At 34.8% G+C, this 19,507-nt stretch overlaps 1 protein-coding gene across 2 annotated transcripts in view; it reads left to right on the top strand.

The window, feature by feature from the left end:
• The window catches only part of TMEM135 (transmembrane protein 135), a 248,001-nt gene that overhangs the window by 12,449 nt on the left and 216,045 nt on the right, over positions 1-19,507 (top strand). For both annotated transcript variants that reach the window (XM_034666176.1, XM_034666175.1), the window contains exons 2-3: positions 16,577-16,704; positions 19,011-19,103. In XM_034666176.1, the coding sequence (XP_034522067.1) occupies positions 16,577-16,704; positions 19,011-19,103 (221 nt within the window). The remainder of the gene's footprint in view (positions 1-16,576; positions 16,705-19,010; positions 19,104-19,507) is intronic.

Here is a 19,507-nt window from a genome sequence, read left to right as displayed (position 1 = left end):
TCCCACCAACAATGTAGGAGGGATCCCCTTTCTCCACATCCTCTCCAACAATTGTTGTTTCTTGCCTTTGTTTTTGATATTTAAATTCAGCTTTTGTAGCTTATAGTTTTAACCTTAAAAAGTAAAGATTTTGGAAGCGATTTAAATATAATATATTTGTCAGGGTTTTCCAGACACATAACCAAAAGGGTATGTGTATATGTACACACACACACAGACAGACAGACTTATTAAAAGGATTGGCTCACACAATCACGGAGGCTGAGAAGTCCCAGGATCTACAATTGGTAATCTGGAGACCCAGGAGAGCCTATGTGTAAGATCCAGTTTGAAAGTCCTCATCAAGCTTGAGACCCAAGAGAAGTGGATGTTTCATCCTGAGTCTGAAAGTGGGGAAAGACTAATGTCCCAGCTTGAAGGCAGGCAGGAGGAGTTCTCTGTACTGAACTGTATTGTTCTGTTCAGGTCTTCAGTTCATTGGATGAGGCCCGCCCACCTTAGGAATCTGCTTTATTCAATCTACTGAAAATGTTCATCTTATCTAGAAACACCCTCACAGACACACTCAGAATGATGTTTGGCTAAATAACTGGCATTCTGTGGTCCAGTCAACATCTAATTAACTAGCACATGCAGTATAAATTTATTTGTGACAATAATGTAATTCTACTTCCTTTATTCTAAATATTTTTAAAAATGTGGTCTTATAAAGATATAGGTATATATATATGATATATATCATATATATCACATATCATATATATCATATATATATCATATCATATATATCATATATATTTATTCATTAAGAGACTTTATTTGTTAGAGAGAGAGAGCGCGCGCAAGCTAGAGCACAGACAGGAGGAGTGGCAGGCAGAGTGGGTAGAGGGAGAAGCAGGCTTCCCACCGAGCAAGGAGCCTAATGTCTGATGTCAGACTCGATCCAGGACCCTGGGATCTTGACCTGAGCTGAAGGCAAACGCTTAACCGACTGAGCCATCCAGATGCCCCTATTTATTTATTTATTTATTTATTTATTTATTTAAAAGATTGATCTATCTCGGAGAGAGAGCTCTCGGTGCGCATGAGTTAGGGGAGGGGCATAGGGTGAGGGAGAGGGGAAACAAACTCCCTGCTGATCACAGAGCTCATCTCTTGACCCTGTGATCATGACCTGAGCTGAAACAGAGTAGGCGCTCGATGGACTAAGCCACTCAGGCGCCCCGAGACCTTATTTTTTCAGAAGATTTTGAAATTAGAGAAAAAAATTCAGGAAGTCTTCTGACTGTGGATAAATATCCCTGTCTAGTTTTGCTCATTGAAGTTCTGTTTTTTATTTTATTTTTTTATTTTTTTATTTTTTTTTTTTAAAGATTTTATNTTTATTTATTTGACAGAGATAGAGACAGCCAGCGAGAGAGGGAACACAAGCAGGGGGAGTGGGAGAGGAAGAAGCAGGCTCATAGCGGAGGAGCCTGATGTGGGGCTTGATCCCACAACGCCGGGATCACGCCCTGAGCCGAAGGCAGACGCTTAACCTCTGTGCCACCCAGGCGCCCCTCTGTTTTTTATTTTGAATCTGTTGGTGCTACGAAAATGCGGTTTAGTCTCATGAGGACCACGCAACTTCTCTGGATAATGCAGTAGAGCTCTTTCCTGACTGTAACAATTAGGTTATGGTGAACACTCCTCTAACATCTACTGATCCTGTTACCAATGGCTCTGTTACAGTTGCTCAGGAAATGAATGGGGAAGCCCTGGTGCACTGCCCAGGCAACTGTGCCATCCTGCGGAGTCCTGAGGGGTCTGGACAAATCGAGAGCACAGCTCCAGGTTGAGCCAAGAACTTAAGAGATGAGGGTTTGGAAAACAGAAAGGGAGAAATTATTTTGGGTGTTGGCAGTGGGAGGGAGGTGTCAGTCTCAAGCCTTAACAACCAGACTCTATTGCCCATACCTAGAGATTTATGGAGAGAGGTTGGGGGTGAGTACGTGCAGGACAGCAGGCAGAAAGCAGGTGATCATGGGTTGGGGTCAGCATGTATTCAGTAATGACCCTGGGCAGGGAAGGGGATGGGTGGGGTGTGGTGTTCTAGGCATTTTGTTGCTCTCAGGGCTTTTCTCGTCTGTCTGGTGGTTGGAATGTTACAGTTATTACAAAATGCCTTCCTCAGTGACTTAAGAAAGTGTGGTAAGAAGTAACACAATGGGTCTTAGAGCATGAATGAACCAGTTTTGTCTATTTCTGATTTTAACTGTTGAGATCTGTGGTTGAGTAACAGGGCTCGCTGACAATCCTGTTACAAGAGAAGGTAGGATGAGGACAATTAAGTAAATTAATTGCCATTTATTTTTTTCAGACATCTTAATTACTAGAGACAGAAATCTCTGCAAAATACTTAAACCTGCACAACACAAAAAGAAACTGGGGTTGGGGCAGGGAGTGATTGTGCAGAGTGAAGGAAAATAACATTTTAAGATGCCTACTATGTGCTAGTTACTCTGCTGGGTACTTTATTTATTTGTCATCTTACTTATTTAAAAAGTACTGACATGTTGGAAGAAAGAAAGGAGAGTAACGTTAAGTGCACAAGTGGCTGGTGCTGTTTTCCTCTGTTGGGATTAGTTCTATTTTTACTTACTGATTTAGTGGTATTAATGTTGTGTTTCCATTGTCTTTCATCTTTTGCTCTTGTAGACTGGGAATGTAATTTTTACCTCTGGAGCCATCATCGTGCCTAATTTAGTCTTCCCCCAGGTTCAGTCACTGGTATATGTATATACCAAATTTATGAATAGCCTATTAGGCTATTTATATATCTCAGTTGTGTTTTCCCTATATTTTTGTATTTTTTTCTTTAAGGATGGACAGCCTGAACTCCTGTAGGGGTTAGTAAGTCATAACTTTCTATTTGTAACATGCACTGTGGCTAAATGATATTTGTCCTCATTTAGAATAGTCTGACTTCAACGTCAGGCATGGCGGTTAAGAGTATGGACAGTATGGACTCTGGAGCCATTTCCTTGAGTTCAGTCCCTGTTTTGCTACTTAATTCGTTGTGTGACTTTGGGCAACATAATCTCTTTGTGCCTGTGTTTTCTTTTGAAAGGGAATAATGGTCACGCCCATCTCATAGATTGCTGTGAAGACTATGCGAGTTAACATTTGTATGGTGTTTAGAACAGTACCTGGCACATAGTGTTTGTTAAATTAATAAAATGAATATTCTGTTAGTAAAATAATTAAAAAATATAAATTCATTATGCTGTCTTCTTTAAAGTAGTTGTTCTCAAATGCTGCTGGCATTTAGAGAATAGAAGACGGGATGCTGTAAACATCTTCTAATCTATAGGATAGTTCCCACAACAGCAAATAATCTGGCCCCCAATGTTGATAGTGTCAAGGTTGAGAGACCCTGCTTTAAATAAATCATTATTTGCTAGTGATTACTTAAAGAACCATGAAACGAATGCTTTGATGTGAAGAATTCTTTTTTTTTTTTTTTAAGGTTTTATTTATCTATTTGACAGAGAAAGAGCATGAGCTGGGGGAAGAGCAAGGGGAGAGGGAGAAGCAGACTCCCTGCTGAGCAGGTAGCTCCATGTAGGACTCGATCCCAGGGCCCTGGGATCATGACCTGAGCTGAAGGCAGACACTTAATGGACCGAGCCACCCAGGCTCCCTTATTGAAGAATTCTTATTTCCCAAAGGAACTAGATTTGTCAGCCCCTCTAGAAATAGTCTTCTAGAAGAGTTAGTGATCAAGCTTTGGGGCCAAGAAAAGACTGCTGAATTGAAGTTTGGTGCTAATAAGGCTAAGATCATGGGGTTAGCCACCTTGAGGGACAATTAGCTTTGTTCTATTCCCTGACCATAGACTGTAATCCGAATGCTAGTCAACCATCTCTATGATAAATGTACTGCATTAATCACGTGGGAAAACAGACAAAGGAGTATAAGTGAATAAGATTAAATGCATATAGATCTATGTTTAATAGTGATATTTTTATAAAGAGAAACTCGTAAATTGGGGCCCATAATTATAATTTTGCATCATATTTCAGTATTAGTATTAGTTAATCTGTTACTGTACTTGCTCTTCGTGAATTATCCTTTTTTTTTTTAATGACCTGTCCTTAATGCTGCCTCTATTTTTCGACAGAGGAATATTTGTAAAGATATTCTCCTGTATTTTTTCTAGATATTTTACTGTTTATGTAATCTTCAAATTTAAGTCTATGATCCATCTCCAACTAATTTTTGTGTATAGTATTAGTCAGAGGTCAAGGTTAATGTTTTGTTCTACACAGATATCCAGTTCCTCCAGTACCATTTATTTTTAAAATATACAATTTTAAAAGTAGTTAAAAAAGAACTCTGTGTCATTTGTTTTTAGTGTTGACCTTTAATTTTTATCTTTCAACAGGATGTTTTGATATACATAGTATTTTCAACATGACAATTTGATATATATATATATACACCAAGTGAAATAATTACTACAGTCAAACTAATTAACATATCATCTCACATAGATGAGAGCGTCTGAAATTTACTTTCTAAGCATGTTTCCAGTATTCAGTATCATGTAATTAATAATGGTCATTAATGCTGTACATTAGATCTGTAGATTTATATGTCCTACATAACTGCAAGTTTTTATCCTTTGACCATCATCCCATTTCTCCCTACCTCCATAGCCACCGGTAACAACCATTCTACTCTGCTTTTCTGGGTTTGTCATTTTTAGAATCCACATGTAATTGAGATTGGGCAGTATTTTTCCTTCTGTGCCTGGCTTATTTCACTTAATGTGATGTCTCCAGGTTCATCCATGTTGTCACAAATAACAGAATTTCCCTCTTTTTAAAAGCTTAGTCATATTCCATTGTATAAGTATACCACATTTTCTTTAACCATTTATCTGTTGATGGACACTTAGGTTGATTTGATACCTTGTAAAGTATGCTGTATGCTCTTGTAAATGATGCTGTAAAGAACATGGGAGTGCAGATATCTTCAGGACACTGATTTCATTTACTTTTGGATATGTACCCAGAGGTGGGATTGTTGAATCACATCTATTTTTTAATTTTTTTGTGGAAGCTCCACAGGGTTTTCCATACAAATTTACATTCCCACCAACAGTGTACAAGGATTCCCTCCTCTCTACTCCTTTAGCGACACTTAACTATCTTTTGTCTTTTTGATAAGAGCCATTATGACAGGTGCACAGTGATGTCTCATTGTGACTTAATTTTCATTTCCCTGATGATTAGTGGTATTGAAGATCTTTTTGTAATACTTGTTAGCCATTTGTGTATCTTCTTTTCAGAAATGTCTATCAGGTCTTTTTATTTTTTTAAGTTTTTATTTAAATTCCAGTTAGTTAACATACAGTGTAATGTTAGTTTCAGGTATACAATATTTTGATTTGACACTTCCATACAACACCTGGTACGCAGCACAACATGTACACTCCTTAATCCCCATCACCTATTTAACCCATCCCCCACCTATCTCCCTCTGGTAGCCATCAGTTTGTTCTCTATAGTTAAGAGTCTGTTTCTTGGTTTGTCTCTCTTTCTCTCTTTATCCCTTTGCTCATTTCTTTTGTTTATCCCTTTGCTCATTTCTTAAATTCCACGTATAAGCAGAACTTTAAACCACTTTGAATTTATTTTTGTTTATTGTTTAAGAAAGTGGTCCAGTTTCATTCTTTTACATATGGCTGTCCAGTTTTCTCAGCACCATTTGTTGAAGAGACTGTCTTTTTCCCATTGGATATTGTTTCCTGCTTTGTTGAAGATTAGTTAACCATATAATTGTTGGTTTATTTCTGGGTTTTCTATTCTGGTCTGTTGATCTATGTGTCTATTTTTGCGCCAGGACCATCCTGTTTTGATTACTACAGCAATGAAATATAACTTGAAGTTTGGAATTATGATGCCTCCAGATTTGCTTTTCTTTTCCAAGATTGCTTTATTTGGGGTGTTCTGTGGTGGCATACAAATTTTAGGATTGTTTGTTCTACGTCTGTGAAAAATGCTGTTGGTATTTTGATGGGGATTGTATTACATGTGTAGATTGCTTTGAGTAGTATAGTCATTTCCAGTTCATGAGCGTGGAATGTTGTTACTGTTAGCTTTGTGTATAATATCTTCTGTATCCAGCAGTCTGTTTTAGGTTGATGGCTGTTTAAGTTGAACCCATTTTTTACTCCTTTCCTTCCTGCATTTTAAATATATGTTGTCATATTTTATGTCCATTTATTTTGTGAGTTCCTTGACTAATATATTACAAAAATGTTCATTTTCACTATTTTTGTGTTTCCTACTGTAATTTTCTTTTCTTGTAGTGTCCCTATCAGGCAGTGGTGTGAAGGTAATGTTGGCCTTGTAAATGGCCTTCTCTTCAGTTTTTTTTGGAAGAGTTTGAGCATGAATTCATTCAATGTATTGCATAATTCACTAATGAAGCCATTAGGTCAAGAGATATTTTTTTGGGGGGAATTGGGAGTTTTTTGATTCTTTTTTTTTTTTTTTAAGATTTTATTTATTTATTTGACAGAGAGAGAGACAGCCAGCGAGAGAGAGGGAACACAGGCGGGGGAGTGGGAGAGGAAGAAACAGGCTCCCAGCGGAGGAGCCTGATGTGGGGCTCGATCCCAGAATGCCAGGATCACGCCCTGAGCCAAAGGCAGATGCTTAACGACTGAGCCACCCAGGCCCCCCCCCCCCCCTTTTAAAGATTTTATTTGGGAGTTTTTTGATTCTTGGTTCAGATTCCTGATTTGTTGTTTGTTCAGATTTCCCATTTCTTCATGACTTAATCTTGGTAGGTTGTGTGTTTCTAGGGGTTTTTCCATTTCTTCTAGTTTATCCAGTTTGCTGGTGTATAATTTCTCGTAATAGTCTCTTTTGATCTTTGTATTTTTGTGGTATCAGTTGTAATGTTCTCTCTTTCATTTTATAATTTTATTTATTTGAGTTTTCTCTTTTTTTCTAAGTGTAGCTAAAGATTTGTCAATTTTATCTTTTCCAAAAAAGCCTTTTAGTTTCATTGATTTTTGTATATTGTTTTTCTAGTCTGTATTTCATTTTTTTCTGCTCTGATCCTGATTATTTTCTTCCTTCTGCTAACTTTTTGTTTAGTTTTTTCTTTTTAGTTTCTTGGGGTGTAAAGTTAGGTTTTTTTATTTGAGATCTTTCTTTTTTCTCTATATTTAGGCATTTATGGCTATAACCTTCTCTCTTAGAATTGCTTTTGCTACATCGCAAAAGTTTAGATATGCTGTGTTTCCCTTATCGTTTGTCATAAGGTATTTTTTGATTTCCCTTTCGATTTTTTTCAACTATTGTTTTTTCATGAGTGTGTAATTTACACATATTTATGGATTTTCTATTTTTTTCTAATATTGCTCCATACCATTATGGTCAGAAGAGATACTTGATATGATTTCAATCTTCTTAAAATTTTTATGATTTGTTTTGTGGCCTAACATATGATCTGTCCATGTGGCTTGAAAAGAATGTTTATTCTGTTCTTGTTGGATGAAATGTTCTTTTTATATGTCTGTTAGGACCGTTTGGTCTATATTGTTTAAATCTGCTGTTTCCATTGTTTGTCTGTCTGGATGACCTATCCATTGTTGAGAGTGGGTTATTAAAGTCCCCTACTATTATTGTATTGCCTTCTATTTCTCCCTTCAGGTCTGTTAATATTTGCTTTATATATTTAGGTATTCTAATGTTGGATGCATATATATTTACAGTTGTTACCTCTTCTTGATGAATTGACCTCTATCATTGACCATCTCTGTCTCTTGTTAAAATTTTTGGCTTAAATCAAGTCTGTCCTGTGTAAGTATAGTCACCCCTTTTCTCTTTTGGTTACCATTTGCATGGAGTATCTTTTCTCCATTCCTTTACTTTCAACTTATGTGTATCCTTAAAGCTAAAGTGAGTCTTTGCTAGGCAGCATTTTGTTGGATCTTGTTTGTTTGTTTTTAAATTTAATTTTATTATTATTTTTAATCCATTTAGCCACTCTGTGTTTTTGATAGGATTATTTAGTGCATTTACATTTGAAATAATTATTAATAAGAAGTACTTACTGTTGCTGTTTTGTTCATTGTTTTCTGACTATTTTGTAGTTCCTTTGTTCCTCCCTTGCTGTTTTTCTTTGAGATTTGATGTTTTTTTTTTTTGTGTGGTGGCATGCTTTGATTTCTTTATTTTTCCTGTATCAACTATAGATTTTTGCTTTGTGGTTACCATGTGGCTAATAATAAAACATATTTATAAACAGTCAATTTTAAACTGATAGCTTCAGTCACATACAAATACTCTACCCTTTACTCCGCATCCCCATTTTATGTTTTTGTAGTCACAATCTTTTTGTATTATGTATCTGTTAATACAGTATTGTAGCTATAGTTATTTTAAATACTTTTGACCTTTATTTTAGAGTTAATACTATCTACTTTTGAATTGGTACTGTCACAACACCATGACAATATTAAATACCTGACTATATATTTGTATGAATTTGACTGTGCATTATCTTCACCAGTGAGTTTTATATTTGCATACGTTTTTATGATACTATTTAATATCTTTTCATTTCAGCTTGAGCAACTGTTTTTTATATTTCTTGTAATGTAGTTCTAGTGGTGATGTTCTCTCTTAGCTTTTGTTTTTTTGCCAAAGTTTTTATCTTATGTTCTGAAGGACAGCTTTGGCAAGTAAAGTATTCTTGGTTGGCAGGTTTTTTTTTTTTTTTTCAGCAGTTAGAATATATCATCCCACTCTCTTCTGGCCTACAAGGATACTGCTAAGAAATTTACTTATTCTTTTGGGGTTCCTTTGTATACACTGTTTTGCCTTTCTCTTAGTGCTTTCAAAATTGTCTCTTTGATACACTTATCATGATGAGCACTGAGTAATGTATAGAATCATTGAATTACTTTATTGTACACCTGAAACTAATATAACACTGTATGGTAACTGTATGGGATTAAAATTAAAAAAATTCTCTTTGACCTTTGAGAATTTGATTGCGATATATCTAGGTGAAAATCTCTTTATAGTTAATATAGTTGGGGTTCTTTGGGCTACATGGTTCTGAATGTGTGTTTCCTTCTCTAAATTGGGAAAGTTTTCAGTCATTGTTTCCATGAGTAAGGTTTCTGGTTTTTTGTTTTTTTTTTCTCTTTCTCTGCTTATTCTGGGGTTCCCTAAATGGTTATTTATTTGACTTGTTTTCCATAATTCTTGTAGACTTTTTTTTACTCTTTTTCAATCTTTTTTCTTTTTGTTTCTTCACCTGGGTAATTTCAAATGACCTGTCTTTGACTTCAGTTATTCTTTCTTCAGCTCCATCTAGTCTGTTGTTGAAGCTATTTAGTTTGTCATTGTTTTGTCATTGTTTTCATCAGCTCCAGAATTTTTCTTTTTCTTTCTTTCTTTCTTTCTTTCTTTCTTTCTTTCTTTCTTTCTTTTCTTTTCTTTTCTTTTCTTTTCTTTCTTTCTTTTCCTTCCTTCCTTCCTTCCTTCCTTCCTTCCTTCCTTCCTTCCTTCTTTCTTTTCTTTCTTTTCTTTCTTTTCTTTCTTTCCCTTCTGTTGAACTTATCATTTTGGTCATATATTATTTTCCTGATTTTGTTTGTCTGTGTTTTGTTGTAGTTTACTGAGGTTTTTAAAGATGACGACTTTGAATTCTTTGGCAGTTCATAGATCTCTATTTTCTTAGAGATCTATGGCTGGTTACTGGTGCTTTATTTTGTTTCTTTGTTTTCCTGATTATTTGTATTCCTTATGGCTTCGTTTGGGTATGTGTGCATTTGAAGAAGTAGGCATCATTTCTAGTCTCTAAACTCCGACTCCTGCAGTGAAAGCCCTTCACCATACAGACTGTCCAGAGATTTTAGGTAGGTTTTTTGGTCAAGTCTGTGCATGGGTTTGCTATTGGAGTCTTCAAGCAGGTTGGTCTGGTGTTTGGGGGTGAGTCTAGAACCTAGGTTCACTGGCATTGGCTTTGTGCTTGGGCCCTTGGGGGCAGGCCTTGTGGCTTGGATGTTGGTGTTGGGCCTGAAGCTTGGGTCCCTGGAACGAGATTAGAGCCTGGTTTCTTGGGAGTTACCTGGTGCTGGGATGGGTCTTGAGCCTGAGTCTGCAGTTTGTGTGGTTTGGCCTTGTGCCTGACTTCACTAGGGCAGGCCTCCTTCCAAGATTTGTGGTGAAGTTGGATGCTCGCTTCACTCTTCTTTTTTTGGGTGGGTGTCTCTCTCCACACTGAGTTGCCTGGACTCAGAGGTTAGGTAATACACATAATGTGAGTTGTCTTTCCTACCCTTTTCTATGTGTTTTTTCTTATCTCTGTGTACCATGGAGGTGTTGTAATCTCTCACCTGGAATCCTTAGCTTTTGTGAAGGTATTTTCATGCATGGGTAGTTATTCAAATTCATGTTTCTGCAAGGGTTGAGTGCTGGAAACTGCTATTCTGCTATTGGCTGTTGTCACTCCTGTGTCATTTAATTCAATCTCTTTAATACATGAGGAAACTGAAATCTATAGAATTACATTTAACAAGGATTTTTCATGTCAGTTGTTAGTTGTGGAGCTAAAATTAAAAATTGTATCTCATGATTACTTTATACTCTATCATGGTATTTATTTCTCTTATTCAGTAGATTCTTTTTTCTATAATAAACCTCATTTTCTCATACTTGTTCATCTCCCACCAATTTTACACATATATCATATGCTTATTGTAGAATGTCTGGGAAATACTCCCAAACAAAAAGAAGTCTACTGCCACAATCAGAGATAACCAATGCACAGTATTCTCATATTTGTTCCATATGTTCATTAAAAAATACTGTTTTGTAGCTTGGATTTTCACTGTATATATTTTGATTTATTTTTTCCTGGTCATTAAATAGTCTTCTAAAACTAGATTATGTAACTAAAATAAATACAGGTTTATATTTTTTGACCATAATGCTATTATGTACCTTTTTTAGCTAACTATAAGCATATTTGGAAAACTCATAAGAGATTAATTAGTGTGGAATTTCTTGGTCAAAATTTATGAACATCACAACATATTTTTGCCATTAAAATATGTTTATGAAGGTGCCTGTGGATGTCTGATAGTGATTTTATATACATGTACATGGTGCTCTTACTACATGGTATGTACAATTACTGTTACATTATTTGGTGAGATCAGTGTTTGCTGACTTTTTTTTTTTTTTTCTCTTTTAACACTGTAGCAGACCTAGAAATGATGATAATAATTGTGTGCCATACTAGGGAAAACTGAGATGGAAAACTGAGATGTTTATTATTGTGCTCTGTTACCTACTAGGCCTGCCTACCCAAACTGGAGGATCAGTATTTTGGCCACTTGTAAAGCCTGGTTGGAAGCTTTGGGTTAGAGCACAGTGATGATAAGGTCCTAGGTTATTTCTCACGTTTTGTGTAAGATTTTCCCTGTTTCTCGCGATAGACTGTACAGTTTGGTATACCAGTATTGCAAATATATACAATCTATCCACTTCATTGTTAATGGCTATTTAGTTTTTGGCAGTATTTGTAATTACAGATAGTGCTATGAATATGACTTTTGGTGGAAATAAGCACTTATTTCTTCTGAGTATATATACCTAGGAGAGGAATTGCTGGATCATAGAGTAAGGATACATTTAGTTTCATTAGATAGTAAAGAAAGTCTTCAGTTTTACATTCCCACCAGCAATATACAAAAGTTCCAGTTTTTTCATTCGCATCAGTACTTTGCATTCAGTTCTTTTTATTTTAGTCATTCTGATGTGTGTGTAGTGCTGTTTCTTTGTGCAATGAAGACTAATGATGATGAGCATATTTCATTTACCTATTGACCATGTGGATGACTGCTTTTTTTCTTAATTGAACTTTTTATTTTGAGATGATTGTAGATTCTCATGCAATTGTAAGAAATAATGGAGAGAGATTCCATGTACTCTTTATTTGGTTTCTCCCATTGGTATCATCTTGCAAGATCATAGTAAAATATCACAACCAAAATATTGCCATTGATATAGTCAAGATATAAAACATCTCCATCACCAAAAGGATCTCTGAGGTTGCCCTTTTATAGCAGTACCCACTTCCCTTCCACATACCTGCCTCCTCTTAATCCCTGGCCACCATTATTATATTCTTCATTTCCACAATTTTGTCATTTCAAGAATGTTGCATTATGCAGTGTTTTGGGATTGGCCTTTTTTTTTTTTTTTTTTTTAGGAGATTCATCAAGATTGTTTCATGTGTCACTCATTTATTCTTTTTCATAGCTAAGTAGTGTTCTCTTGTATGGATACTCCATCGTTTTTTTTAACCATTCACTTCTTGAAAGACATATGGGTTGTTTCTGGTTTTTGACTATTAAATAAAAAAGCTGCTATAAACATTTGTGCACAGATTTTGTGTGAACATACATTTTCATTTCCCTAGGATAAACACCCTGGACTGTAGTTGCTGGGTCACATGATAGTTGCTTTTTTATTTTTTCAGGAAACTGTCAAACTGCTTTCCAGAATGACTATACCATTGTACATTCTCCCTAGTAATGAATGTGTGATCCAGTTTCTCTGCTTTCTTGCCAGAATTTGGTGTTTCCAGTATTTTTAAATTTTAGTGATTCTGATGTTTGTGTAGTGATAGCTCATTATGGTTTTAATTTGCATTTCCTTAATGACTAGTGTGCTTGTCTGCCATTTACACTTCTTCAGTGAAATGTCTGTTCATATCTTTGCCACTTTTTAATTGCATTGCTTTTTTTACTGTTGAGTTTTGAGATTTCTTTATATAATCTAGATACTAGTCCTCTGCTGGATGTGTAGTTTACAAGTATTTTCTCCCATTCTGTAGCTATTCTTTTTATATTCTTAACATGCCTTTCAAAGAGAAAAGTTTTAATTATGAAGTGTAATGTACAGATTTTTCCTTTTATGAATTATGCTTTTGGTCTCATGTCTAAAAGCTCTTTGCCTAGCCTTAAATCTCTAAGATTTTCTCTGATTTTTTCCCCCTAAACTGTTGTAGTTTTATGTTTTACATTTATATCTATAATACATTTTGATTAGATTTTGTGTGAAAGTTAGGTTGAGGTTTTTTCATTTTTATTTTTTATTGTCTGGCCTGTGGATATCCGGTTGCTCTAGCATGATTTGTTGAAAAGTCTTTAGTTGGAAGTATTTGTGTGGGTCTAATTTAGGTTCTCTTTTCTATTTTGTTAACCTATTTGTGTATTTCTCCACCAGTAACACAAAGCCTGATTGCTCTATGAATATAATAAGTCTTAAAATTGGGTAGACTGTTTCACTTTATTTTCTTTTTCAAAGTTGTTTTAACACTTATAATCTCTTTGTTTTTCTGTATAAATTTCAGGATAATCTTGCCTATATCTATCTGCAAAAATCTTTCTGAGATTGTGATAGAAATTGTGTCAATTTGGGGAGAATTGACATGATGAGTCTTCCAGTCCACAAACATTTATTTACTCTGTCTTTGCTCTCTTTCATTAGCATTGTGTAGTTTTCAGCATACAAATCCTATGCAGGTAGATTTTTCTGTTTTACTTTTTTGATGATTTATAAATGCTACTGTAGTTTTAATTTTGGTATCTGTATGTTGATTGCTCTTGAACAAATGAATTAAAAATACTTATTTGAGAGAAAGAGAGAGAACAAGTGGTGGGGCAGGGCAGAGGAGGGGAGAGAGAGAGAAGCAGACTCCCCACTGAGCAGGAAGCCAGATGTGGGGCTTGATCTCAGGACCTGGAGATCATGAATTGAGCCAAGGGTAGATGCCTAACCGACTGAGCCACCCATATGTTCCTACAAATGATTTTTGTATGTTTATTTGTATCCTGTGCCCTTGCTGAACTGCCTTACCTATTCTAGGAGATTGGGTTTTGTTGTTTTGTTTGTTTTTATTTTGTATATTGTTTGGGATTTTCTATGTAGGCAATCAGGTTATTTGCAAACAGGGATAATTTTGTTTCTTCCTTTCCAGGAACAGAGGGGANAAAAGGGGGGTTTTTTTTTTTTTTTTTTTTTTTTTGGGTAACTACTTGAATATGTAACAGAGGAGCAGATTCTGCCTACTATTAAGTCTAAAATGAAAGTGACATTACATTCCAAAACCTGAAGATACTAGAAAACCATTTGAACTGATGATATGGTTGGGACACCTGGCTTGCTTAGTTGGTGGAGTTTGTGACTTGATCATGGGATTGTAGGTTTGAGGTGCACGTTTGGTGTGGAAATTAACTTAAAAATAAAAAGTCAAAAAAAAAAAAAAAGAAAAAAGAAAAGAACTGATAAGGTGGTTGAGGATCAGGGGGTGATTGAAAATGACACCAGTGTTTTGTTCCTGAGTAATTGGGTGGATGTAGTAAGGTGGGAAAGTTATAAGTAAAAGCATGTTGGAGAAATATAATGATTGCTACTTTGGGCATGCTGATTTTTTAAATGCCTGTGGTACATATTTCTTGATACATCCAATAGATATTTATTTGAAGGATGGATTAAGAATTTAGGGAAGAGGTTGGAGTTTTAATTCCTACCTTGAGATGATAGATGATGCCATGGGAGAGAGCATATGTGGAATGAGTAGCAATCTGAGGAGGAAATGCTAACAAAGGAAAAACATGTAGAGATATAATGGGAAAATGAAAAGAATGCATTCTTATGGAAACTACAGAAACCTCTCCTGTCAAAATTCTACCTATTTGTCAAGATTTGTCTTAGAAAATTCAGTGATATCTTCCAGACATCATCACCTGTCCAGTCCCATCTCCTTTTAGTCATTCCCTAATATATATTTCTATAGCAATTTCTTTTTCCTCTAGTCTAGCATTTCACCATATTATAGTTTCTTGTTTATGTGTCTATTTCCCTATCAAGATTTTATGTTCCTTGATGGTAGAGATTAGATATTCATCATTGTTTTTACTGTGTATGACATAAGTATTAATAACAATTTGTTTAATTGAATGGAGTAGGAGATGGTCAGTTTCAGAGGTTTCAAAGGGGTGGAGTAAGAAAAAAACTGAGAAGAGGCCATTAGATTTCTTGATCATGGATTTTAGAAAAAATGATATGTGGGAGTGAATAGAACGTTCTCTAGTCTTCTTTCAAGTCAGTCTTGCCCTTTCTTACATCTCCTACCTTATTCCCTAATTATGTGGTTTTAACTTTTGTTCTTTTGATACATTGTTTATCATAATGGAAAAATATTTTTTCCTTGTGGCCTGTGAAAATTCTATTTTTCCAAATATAGCTCATATCCCTTTTGCAATGAAACTGTACCTGCCCCTGTATTAAACTCACTCTTTGATAAACTTCCAAGGCATTTTGTATTATATTATTAACACTTAATCATTCTTGAATATCTTTATCCATATCTTATCATACCATGTTATAATTCATATTCCGTTTATATCCTATAACACTAATAGTGTACTCGATAAATACTTAGATCTCGTCTTGATTTTTTTTTTTTAAAGATTTTTTATTTATTTATTAGACAGAGATAGAGACAGCCAGCGAGAGAGGGAACACAAGCAGGGGGAGTGGGAGAGGAAGAAGCAGGCTCATAGCTGAGGAGCCTGACGTGGGGCTCGATCCCATAACGCCGGGATCACGCCCTGAGCCGAAGGCAGACGCTTAACCGCTGTGCCACCCAGGCGCCCCTCGTCTTGATTTTTAAATATCATTGCTAAATTATTTCAGAGCTATTTTTGTTTGTTTTAGTCTTGAAACCTTTCTTTAAAATTTGGAGTTCACATATAAAAAACACTAAAAACAAATACATTTTCAATCTAAATTTAAAAGATAAGTCATGAAGACTCATTGGATAATATCTTTATGAAATATTTTTGTGATAAACTTCGTACAGGATTCTGTAGGCATCCTCTGTACAGGAACTTGTTTCTGTTTCCGTGTTTTGGTAACATTGTGGTACCAATCTTATAGTAGACTAGATTCTCAATCTTTGTTTTTCAGGACTTTTTTTTTTTTATGGGCTCCAGTGGGCCAGAAATCATTAATTTTATTTTTTTACTTTTTGTATTCATAGCATGATTTTGTCACACAGTAGTCATGTTTGAATAGTTGAATGAATTTCTTCGGTTTCTATCATTGAGGTTCTCTAATATCCAGGCTGATATCTGTAAAATAGTTTTGTTTTGGCATTCATTTTATATTTGAGTTGTGCTTTTTTTTTTTCCATTTAAAAATGTATGCCATTACTCGGTTTAAAGCTGCTTTCAAGGCATGACAAATATTTACCACATTGGGAAGTTATTCTTTATGACCCATGTTGTAATTTCTTGGTATATAATTTACCCATTGTATCTTCAATAATTTAAAGTGTCTTCTGTCCTAGAAATTATATTTTTATAGAGGAACCAGTAAAATACCAGTTTTAACTTTTAAAATATATGCTGTTATTCAGTACCTTTCACGCTAATTTAAATGGGAAAAATTGGTTGAATTAAACAAAAAAGCCTTTCTCTTTCCAGATTGCAGCAATTCTCCGGAAACGAAAATTAGACTATTATTTACACAAACTACTCCCTGAGATCCTACAATCTGCTTCATTTCTGACTGCTAATGGGGCCTTGTATATGGCTTTCTTTTGCATTTTAAGGTTGGTACCCATAATCACCACTGGAGATTAATACAGATTCCTTTGTTGAAACTGAAATAAACGGATATTTTTATAAATGTTGTGCAGGTCACCCCTTGTGTATTTTTTTCTCCATCAAAGACATTTATTTATTTCAAAGAAAGCTTGTTAAATGAGGAGTTGTGGGCCTCTTGGCCTAAAGATGTAATATGAACTTTAAGTTATTGCAGGGATTATATAGCAAAAGTATTTTGGTGTATCATGCATTTTCTGAGGCCTACTATATTTCCAAGTTGTTGATTAAGATTTCTTCGCTTTTCAATTTCATGGATCAGGAATTCAAAACACCCATCCATGATACAGGTGAGGTCCACATGCAGTGAAAAGACTTCAGAAGGACTATAAAATGCTCATGTTTACATGTAAAACAGTAAATTAACTTCTGGCATATCCTATTGATGAAACTTTGGTCCTGATTAAGTCTTATGATTACCTGTGTCACATGCTTCCTATGATTTAGATACAGTTGGAATTCAGTTTTTAGTGCTGTGATATACCTAACATGTTTATTATGTATTTACTTCTTATCTTTTTCCCTAGTGATTGTTGAAAATCCAAACTAGTGTTTTTCTTAAAACTGTCAAATTAAAATACTAAATTTATATTTTTCTCATACGAGTGTTGCTCAGAGTAGTCCTATAGGTATACATTAACTACAATGAAAAAGATAATTTTCATATGGCTTTTGCAGATTTTTCCCCACAATACATTAATATTTATAAACTTTTAAATTATGCAGAAAATAATTGATAAGGTTTATACTATTGAGAAAATTATGCTTTTAACTTGAAAATATGTGTAAGAAACTATCATATGTTCTCTGGAAAATTTCTAATACTTGCTCACACACTAAAAATAAAGTTATAAGATAATTAGATTTTAAAATATTGCAATAATCATAAATTGCTGTTGTTGCATATTTGTTCTGTGAGTCTGTTTGGTTAACTTGTGGAAATGCAGGACACTTATTGGGTTTATAGTTACAGTACTTAAAATAACATCTGTGTTTCTCCTATAACTGACTCCTTGAGTTATTTTTCTTTAATTTTTACATTCAGTAACTTCTTAAGGCCGTCAAAGATTTTATGTTGGAGGGAGAATCACTTATGGTTTTCTCAGGCCGAAGGTTTCTGATGTTCGTTTTAGAAATGCCCGTGTTATATATGCTCTGTTGGTTTTCTAATTCTTCTGAAGCTAAACTTTAGTTAAAAATATCATTTCATCAGTGATTCTTAATCCTTATGTGTATGTACAGATTTTTTTCTTATAATGTGTTATTTAGTAATTGGCCAACTTTGCTCAGATCATTTCTTGAAAATTTTATGTGCTGCTTCTCCGTTTCTTAGGAACATATGGTCTTTGAAAGGGAAAAAAAAATCTTTCTAATGTTTCCAAATATATTTTTTTGGTCTCTTTAAAAACCCAAGCAGCTAATGGCCATTTATAGTGTGTGAGACACTATGTAGGTTCTTATTTTGAAGGGACATTTTAGTAAGTGAAAAATTAAAAAAAATATGTATACACACACACACACAACTAGAAAATATAAAATACTTTTATAAGTACTGTAAGGAAAAGTTATCAAGGGTGTAGAAGCAAGGAAGGGGGGACGTTTGTTGAATATTTATCGTGTTAAAAAATAGTAGTAGAATAATAATCATAACAGCTAACATTTTCCTCACACTTTCTATGTGCCATGCATGGTGCTAGGAAATATCTCATGTAGTTCTCATAATAACTGTGTAAGATAGGTAGTATTATTGTTCCCATTTGATAGATAAGGCAGCTGAGAACATAGAAGATTTGCATAGTGAGTAGTGTTAGATCCAGGGAATGTGTGAATGAATATGACTTACTAAACTATTGGAAGGAGAGATACCTATTAGTTTGCTGCTGTAATCAGAATAGGAGATGGTGAGAAACTTAACTGAGGCAGGGGTGGCAGGTTGGAGAGGAATTTGAGAGATAAATTGTGTATGGAAAAATTAAAGGTAATGATTTAATGTGTGGGGGAAAAGGAGAAGCTGAGGATGTCTCAAAGCGTCACACATGAGTGGGTAGGTAGGTGTTGATCCCATTCTCCTAGTAAAATAGAGAGAGAGCAAATTCATGGGGATAGGGAAGAGAACTAATGAGTTTGGTTATGGTTGAATTTGAGGTGCTGTGGGACATTAGGTAGAGGGTAGACTGAGAAGGGGAATTTTATTCGTAATAACGGAAATAACCAAATAGAAATTTCATACAAACATTCCGAATTTGAATTTCAGGAAGATACTTGGAAAATTCTACTCTTGGAGTCCTGGCTTTGGTGCCGCTTTGCCAGCATCTTATGTGGCCATTCTAATTGAAAGAAAAAGCAGGTAAAATTTTATATCTCTATATATTTAATAGAACTGATTTACTGTCCTCCACACCAAATAAAATTTTTTAACTTACTATTTAATGTCATCTAGGAATGAAAAATATTTTCACGTGTTTTTAGTCTTGCAAATATTTGATAGAAAATTTAATTTAAATTAATATTATTATTATTTATGTTTATTAAGCCTATAAAAATATAAAGATTGACTTTATAGGACAATAATACCCTTTGGTCTTTGTTTAGTAAAAAATTAGAGTTCTCGAATGTGCATGAGACACGAATGTGCGTGAGACACGGCATACACAAATCTCATTAAAGATCTTTTCCATAACCACAATACCACTATCACACCTGAGAAAATTGATGGTAGTTTTCTCTTATCATCTACGTCTGTAATTCCAT

Source organism: Ailuropoda melanoleuca, chromosome 8 (genome assembly GCF_002007445.2).
Source record: "Ailuropoda melanoleuca isolate Jingjing chromosome 8, ASM200744v2, whole genome shotgun sequence".
Taxonomy (NCBI): domain Eukaryota; kingdom Metazoa; phylum Chordata; class Mammalia; order Carnivora; family Ursidae; genus Ailuropoda; species Ailuropoda melanoleuca.
Note: the sequence above shows the minus strand (reverse complement) of the source record. Positions and strands in the feature narration are given on the sequence as shown.